The 8,803-nt window shown below is 36.5% G+C and overlaps 1 protein-coding gene across 1 annotated transcript; it reads right to left on the bottom strand.

Annotated features, from left to right (window-relative positions):
* Positions 1–682: 682 nt before the first annotated feature.
* Positions 683–8,119, bottom strand: LOC107673017 (stathmin-2-like). Its single transcript, XM_016466433.1, has 5 exons — positions 7,867–8,119; positions 5,560–5,655; positions 4,154–4,329; positions 3,775–3,966; positions 683–2,184 (listed from the first exon to the last, which is right to left on the bottom strand). The coding sequence occupies exons 1-5, from the start codon at positions 7,883–7,885 to the stop codon at positions 2,125–2,127; spliced, it is 543 nt and encodes a 180-aa protein (XP_016321919.1). The 5' UTR covers positions 7,886–8,119; the 3' UTR covers positions 683–2,124.
* Positions 8,120–8,803: the final 684 nt, after the last annotated feature.

Raw genomic sequence — 8,803 nt, 5'->3', positions numbered from 1 at the left:
ATACGTTTTTATATTATATAGAAATAGTTTCAATACAGAAACAATAGTCATTAAAATGTAACAGAGAATGATCTACCATATAAGACAACACAAAGCAGATATACATCTATTTATCTTTAAATTTGAATAAAGTAACAATAATAGTCATTAAAATATACATTCATTCAAAACAAACATATGTGTATTTAAAGCTATAGAAACCAATGAATGGTTAAACTACCACTGGGTGCAAGAAAAGAAAATTGCAAAGCTAAATGTATATATATATATATAATAGCACAATATGGCTCTCTGTTTTTATACTTCTGAGAACTTTGTTTGGTAATAATTTTATAGTTTGCTGAGAAGTGAATTGGCAAAAGGAGATTTGAGTGGGTGAATTGGGATTCATTTCTTTGCTTAACACCATCTGTAATATAGATGATGAATAGTCCTAACTATTAATTGCAAGCATATTTTGGTCAACAATTTTTTTTTAATAGAAAAGATTCAGTAGATATGTGACCTGTTCACTGCAACTGGCGTAAGCTTGAAAAGATAGATAGATTACACACATTATGTTCTCAAGCGAATTATGTTAATAAGCTTAGCCCACGTGTTATAACAGGTTTACTGTCATCCGCTGGTGAAGCGCTGGAATGACATTAACAGAAGCTTAAAAAGCAAACAACACAGTAAACCATGTTCACAGAACCCCAAACCTTTATTTTCACCAAAGTTTGCACACACAGAAATGAGAGGGGGAAAATACCATTTTGGCAGCCGGAGACACTTCAAGCATATTTATAGAGGAGACAGTGATTTGAAAAACAAATCCAAATAAAACCATAATCATTCAGAGCATATTCTGCATCTGCCTATCACTTCACTTCCAGAGAGAAAGGACACAAATGCTGGGTCAACCTAATGTGGACACACACACCTGCACACACTCACTCCAGTCACACCAAAATAAACCAAATAGAAAATAGTCACACGTCAAAGGCTGTAGTTGGGAGTCTATGAGGATACATTCCGCTGGTAAAGATGTTACCTATTTTATAAAGCCAGATGTCAGAACATTCAGAGAGATATGACTCCCTTAATTACCCCACTGCACTAATGAAGATGTCTACTCCTGCTAGAGACAGATGACAAACATCAGCCTTGAGTGCCGGAGGCCTGAATCAATGTAAGGGAATGGGGCAGGTCAACGAAAAGAAAAACCTCGCTCATAGGGAGCAACAGGGTAGGAACTGGCTGGTTATTTTTTCCTTTTCTTTTGTATTCTACCGCAGGCTATGTCAAGCTGTCTAGACTCTAGTCCAAAGGGTCCAGAAAGGGTGCAGTGTTTCCAAACGTCAGCCAACAAAAGAGTACGTTTGCAGATGTAGACATGCAGATGTGCGTAACATTTCAAGAGAGACAGAGATTTCATTCTACATAAGGATATTAACCATTGAAACTAAAATACGGACGTTCAGAGAAGATTTCGGTTATAAATGAAACACTATTAACATGTTTTTATTTGTTTCGGTACTCATATTTCAAGCTATTTGCTCAGGAAATGTCTTGATCATGCTGTATATAAACGTAAGTGCACTATATATTTATGAGTCTGGGTAGGTTTGCGCTTTAAAATGTAAATCTGGGGCCTGAGCACTGAAGCTTTTTGCATTCTTCACAATTACACCAAACGTCACATCATTTAACACTGCAAACGTAAGCGGGCAGCTTACTCACAACATCAAAAACCTTTCATGTGATCAAAGCAGACGGGCCTGAACCAAACCAACTGAGAAATTAACAAATAATATAATGAACAAATTAACATAATGTATCATGTAGAGTTGGTACATTTGATTTGTTATCATTCAATCTGATAGACAGAAAGACAGATAGAGAGAACGAAAGAGAGAGAGTGTGAGAGAGAGAGAGAGAGAGATAAAAAAGATGTATTTACAAAATAATACTTGTGTCTTCCCAATACTCTATGAAATCAAGCAAGACCATTCAAACCGTATACGAGTGTGACACTAGTTGTTCTGATTGGTTTTTACCAGTGGTTGTGTGTGAGTGTGTGTGAGCAGGATAGGATGACAGGTTGGCTGATGAAGGGTATGGATGAGGAGGAGGAGGATAACTTCACGCTATTAGTTCTTCCCTCAGCTCCTTGTTCCTGCGGACAATTGTAGCATGTCGCTCCTGATAGGGTCAAAACAAACAGAGTATCACATACATCATAATTCTGATGATTAATTTAAGACTGAAAAGTGCTTATAATAAATAAATTAATAATAAAAAATACCTAACTATATATATTAGGGCTGTCAATTTAATGTGTTAAGTGGTTGCAATTAATTTTGTTAATGTGCCCCGCCTGGGGTGATGTTGCCTAATAGAATGCAGTCATATATGCCCCTAAAATTTAAGATCTGAGGTGCATAGAATGCCCCGTATGGGTTTTTGTCATATATTTATATCATAGTTGATATCACACGAGTTAGAGTGCTTTTTTTTCAAATATCTGCACGATTGGAAATGTGATATTGATTTTATACAATAGTTCAATAAACAAGACGTTAATTTTGTGTTCAATTTTAGACACGATATTGTCAATATTTCCAAGCAGAGCCACAGCAGAACTGTTCCTTTCCGAGCGACACACAGCGATGTTTCATTACTGAATAAATCCACGTGTTTGAACGAATTGATTGAGCCAATGAATCGGTGAACTATTCATAAAGACAGTCACTTGCTTCGTTTCCTGATGAATCAGCCGTTTGAACGAACCAGTTGATTCGTTGAATGACTGAATGACTCACTCACTCACTAAGACAGTGAATTGCTGCCACCTACAAATATCTGCACGATTGGAAATGTGATATTGATTTTATACAATAGTTCAATAAACAAGACGTTAATTTTGTGTTCAATTTTAGACACGATATTGTCAATATTTCCAAGCAGAGCCACAGCAGAACTGTTCCTTTCCGAGCGACACACAGCGATGTTTCATTACTGAATAAATCCACGTGTTTGAACGAATTGATTGAGCCAATGAATCGGTGAACTATTCATAAAGACAGTCACTTGCTTCGTTTCCTGATGAATCAGCCGTTTGAACGAACCAGTTGATTCGTTGAATGACTGAATGACTCACTCACTAAGACAGTGAATTGCTGCCACCTACTGGCGGTTTTTAGTTTCATATTTAGAGTAGTCTATCACTTTTGTTATGTCTATTCAATGCTTTTCTCATTATACTCAATAATGACACAAATTATCTTTTGAGGGCTAATTTCTTACACAGAACTGATGTGGGATTAATTAGATTAATTAATAGACTCAGACCTTTCCAATGATGTTTTTTGTCAAGATTATAAAAAGGTTTGATTCCAAAAGACCGTAATGCATTTTGTAATATGACACTTGACACTGCCCACTAAGGGGGAGGAGACCGCCAAAATATTTTAAAGTACCATTTCCATGGTAACGCAATGTCCGATTTCAAAATGGTTTTCACAGGATGAATCTTGGGCTTCTACGCTTTCAAATGATATATGATTTATGATGTTTACTAAAAGATTTGACAGAGAAAAAGGACAACAAAAAAAGAGCGCCAAGCGTCCCACAGGTGGGACGGTGACAGTTAAAGAAATTTTAAAATAATAAAAAGTAAACAATATTTGCAATAAAATATGTTTCTAAACAATGCATATTCATTGCATACCCAATGTTCATTTCAATCATTTTTACTACAAGTAATTTATTAAGTCGAACTGTTTTGCTCACCTTCTCAAGCAGGCGTTCCATCATGGCTGCCCGGTGTGCCTCACGGTTTTCCTGGTTCTGCTCCATCTTCAGAATGAGCTTGTCCTCTGCCATCTTGCTGAAGTTGCTGTTTTCCTCCATGGCTTTGAGCAGCACATCCCTCTCATGCTCACGTTTCTCAGCCAGAACTTTGAGCACCTGAGCTTCCTGGGACTGTTGAGGAAAGTCATTACATGCATAAGCATCCAAACATATGAAAGGGCATGAAAGGGAATATAGTTCCTGAAGGTTAAACAGACTGTAATGTGGTTGACCAATATTTATTGATTCGTGGTTTCATGTACATTTGTCTGTATTAATAAAGCAGCTATTAAGCTTAGATGCATTCAGTTCCACTGACCCTCCTGCGGTTCTCAGCAGCCTCCAGCTTCTTCTGGATGTCCTCCAGTGACACATCCCTCTTCTTTGGAGGGGAGGTGATGCTGTGGGCCACGTCTGACACCGGTGAGGGTGGTTTCAGAATCACCTCGAAGGCCTGGCCTGAGGCCCTTTTGTTTATAGGTTTTACTTCCATATCTACAAGACAACGACCAATGTCAAATGACCTTACTTAATAAAATGCTTTAGTACGTCATAATTATGGCATAAAAGTCATAATTGAGACAAAAAAATTAGATACTAAGTCATAATTATGAGAAAAAGGTCAAAATGATGACATACTGATGACAAGTCATAATTATGACTTTTTTTTTCATTATTTTGACCTTGTTATTTCAACTTGATCTCATAATTATGATTTAATCTCACAGACGTAATTCAACATTTATCTCAATTATAACTTATGTCATAATTTGACATGTTATAATTTAGACTTTTATGTCATTATAGATTTTTTTAAATCCCAATTTAGATTTTAATCTAAATTTTTTTGTGTAATTTTCACTCTTTATGTCATAATTATGGTTTACCAAATCATGATTTTTTTTCTTATGTGGAAAAAATTGGGCGTCCATAGATAATTCATGTTTCTAATAATGTTTTCATAAATTTAAGAGCATAATTAATCAAGATTCTGATCAGGACATGATCAACATTTTAAACAGTGTTGGGGAAAGTTACTTTTAAAAGTAATGAATTACAATATTGTGTTACTCCATAAAAAAGTAACTAATTACGGTACTTAGTTACTTTTTATGGAAAGTAATGCGTTACTTTACTAGTTACTTGAAAAAAAGTAATCTGATTACATAACTCGCGTTACTTGTAATGCGTTACTACCCCCAACACTGATTTTAAATATGTACTTGTATTTATTGTCATAAAAAGTATTTTTATTGACATAAAATGTCATAATTATGACACGACTTAGAAGTACACGTCTATGTTTTGCCTTGAATATGAATATGAATGAGTATAAATACTAATATTTCACAATTAGAATTTGAATGTCATCATTTCAGCTTTTTTATATTGTAATTGATTTTTTTTTATCTTAGCTACCAAAACATGAATTTGTTTTCTTACATAGCCGAAATGGGCTTCCAAATATAATTCACGTTTTAAAGAATTAACATTTTCATAAATTTAAGAGCATAATCAATCAAGACACTGAAACAAGAAATAATCACCGTTTTTAAACGTTCTTTTATTTATTTACATTTATTATATAAAAAAATCTTATATTTATTTTTATTATGTAACATTTATTATTTTTATATTTATTATATAAAATATCAGTCACAGCATCTTTATTTCATATATAGTATTATACTGCTTCAAATCAAAGTGATTTGTTCTCTCACTTACCTTCAAACTCACAGACAAGGTTGTTGCGTGTCTGTTGGCTGAAGCAGGAGCAAATAAGCGAGAGCATGGACAGCTCCTTCATCTTCTCCTTGTATGCTGGAACAACACATAATTGGCCTCTTGTTAGTCGTACACACTTCCACTACTCTAGCACAAATGTGCTGAAGTGTTACAGGCCAGAGCATATTGCCCCATCTCTACAGCTCTTCAGAGGATTCAATTGGGGTCTATAACATACCCTGTACTTCAATTTACACGCTTCATCTCTGAGTGTCTGTTTCTATGACGCTTCAACTGAGTGACTGATCAACTCTGCTACTTTAGCTAAATTAGCTAATTTTTGAAAGGCCATGATTATCATTACAGCGGTGAACAATGTAAAGCGTGGATTTAAATAGTTGAATATCAGAAATTAAGTGAGCAAGATAAAAATGGGAAATTTCCCAACAGTATCACTATAGGCCTATACCAATAAAAAAAATTGGTGTAGAATTTATTTATAATTACTCATAAATTGCTAGTAAATAAAGACACGGCAAGTAACACATTGAATTTTAACACATGAAGTTTTAAAGTACAAAGACTGAAATACTATTTTCTTGTAAAATGTGCTCCAATAATCGTTGTTTTACTTTTTACAGTGGATTTTGCTCAGTGGAAAACAAATTAAATGCATAAAACAAACCAACTGGAATACAACTAGCAAATCCCTGAAAAGTCACATTAGCATAAAAACTGGCACACATGGAGTCTACGGAGAGTCTTTTCTAGATTCAAACAAATGGAGCTGGCAGACTCATGAAAAATGCAGGAGGCACACTAATGACACTTGCCATTTCCTGCCCTCTGTAGCGTTTTACAGATTACAAGCACATCTAACAGCCCATTAGCTAGAAAATTACCATCAGACACCATGCAGACTAGGACACACTAAACAAGTGTAACGAAATAAAAAAAGAATGCATATATGATAGTCATCAATTAGCTATGAGACACAAATCCCATACGTTCGATGTCCAAATCACACACAGGAGCTATTTCCTGCCAGGGTCACATACTGGTGTCCACACACACAGTGTCAATAGTTATGTGTCCGGTGCTGCAAAGGCCACCATGTGCAGCATCCCACTGCTGCAGGGCTGGCCGGCCTCCCAGTCTGCGTCCGTTCAGCCTCCTGCAACTCCCCTTCCATTCTTATCAATATCAACAACCAGGCCCACAGCACAGGAGCCTTACACTGATCAATAAATCCTGACAGAACAGGCCCCCGATAGATTAGGAAAGGTGACTTTACAGCTTCAGTAATTTTGCAGGCTACCCGGAGCCCAAAAAAAAAAAAAAATTTAAATCACAGTGAAATCCACCCATGCCATCTGGTCATGAAATGACTCCACAACAAAATATAGGTGGATTTTACTATGGTAAAAAAAAAACACAAACACACAATAGATGAGAAATTCTTATATTTTAATCTATTTTAAATACTGATTTAAGTAGCTATGAGAGAGAACTACATAGCCATAGCCAATGTTTTATTGATGTTGTTATATTAAAACAGTATTATGCATGTAATGAATGAGCTAGGCCTGTGTGTTATATCTCACATGAGCCTTATTAGGTGGTTTCTGAATGCATAAAAAGGCTAATTAAAAATAAAATGGATTGTGAATGAAAATCTGTCACCTTGGTATCCCTGATGCCAGCACTCTTGACTTCATGTCTATAAAACAAGAACGATGTCATGCACAACAAAAAGCTGCTCTAATTGTCTTGATTATTCCATATAAAGCAAGGATCGCTGGTTAAATATGAGTTCTTGAGGGAAATGCTCCATAAGGAGGTATCTGTGGGGGTTTTATGGCTAGATTGTCTGGGCAGTGTTTCTTGGGTGCGGTCTTTCTGCATTATGATGCGAGGCAGCAGGAGCAGGTGCGCCATCGTCAATCATCATACATACATACATATCACTACTGAGAATTTTACGTACGATATTTATTTTAATTCATAATACGAATGGCATTCACTTCGCTTAGGCTATAAACTTCATAAATAGGAAAAAAACGCGAAATCTACCATTGTAGAATGCCTCCGATAACGCAGATTCTGGTCGTATATAATGTACTGTACGCACGAATAAGCTGTAAATAATATAAGAAACATGTTAATATAAGCATTGTATATGTTCTATATGCACCGTACAGTTTGGCATGGTATAACGCTTTGCACTGACAGACTCAGTTCCCATTAATACGTTTACAAATGCAACAATGGATTAAGATGACAAGTGAAGAAATGCGCAGCGCGTACCGATAGCTGTTTTGGCCATGGTGTCCTTTCTTGAATCCGTATTAATTTCCACAATGGTCGAGGTTTGTGCCAGTGGCGTTGAGAGCGGATGATGCTTAAGGCACTGAGTCAGCAGAGCACAATGAGGAGCGCGGAGGGATGTGAGGAATGGGAGCGGCTAACTTATGATCAAGTCCGCGCAACAGCAGATTGGCCACCGGCAGCACTTCACTTCACTGCCGTGTGGAAGGAAGGAGGGGGAAAAATCTGGCCTGCATATAATCGAGCGCCGTGTCTTCTAATCTTAAACGTCGTATGTGGGTTTAAATACTTAAGGCATACAGTGGGTATAGAAAAGAATCACCCCCTTTAAAATAATCACATTTTGTTGATTTGCAGCCTGAAATGAAGACACAGTTTTTGTTTTATTCAGCTGTATTCACTCTGTGCAACTTATAACAGCCAAGTGAAAGATATAACACCAACATGTCAAAAAAAAGAAAAGAAAAAGAAAAAGAAAACAGAATCACTGAGTTGGAAAAAGGATCACCCCCTTGTGTCAGTATTTGTTGAACCACCTTTTGCTTTAATTACAGCCTTTAGTGAGTTGGGATTTGTCTCTACTAACTTTGCACATCTAGACTTTGCAACATTTGCCCACTCTTCTTTGCTGAACTGTTCAAGTTCAGTTAAATGTAATGGTGAGCGTTTGTGGACTGCAGCCTTCAAGTCATTCCACAGATTTTCAATGGGGTTTAAGTCTGGGCTCTGATTAGGCCATGCAAGGACATTCACCTTTTTCTCCTTCAACCACTGTGTGCTTTGGCTCATTGTCATGTTGGAAGCTAAAACTTCTTCCCATTGACAACTTTCTGGCAGAGGGCAGCAGATTTTCCACAAGAATTTGAGGGTATTTTGCCCCATCCATTTTTCCTTCTATCCTGACAAGTGCTCCAGT

Source organism: Sinocyclocheilus anshuiensis, unplaced genomic scaffold (assembly GCF_001515605.1).
Source record: "Sinocyclocheilus anshuiensis isolate Anshui unplaced genomic scaffold, SAMN03320099.WGS_v1.1 scaffold248, whole genome shotgun sequence".
Lineage (NCBI taxonomy): Eukaryota > Metazoa > Chordata > Actinopteri > Cypriniformes > Cyprinidae > Sinocyclocheilus > Sinocyclocheilus anshuiensis.
This window is presented reverse-complemented; position numbering and strand designations above follow the sequence as displayed.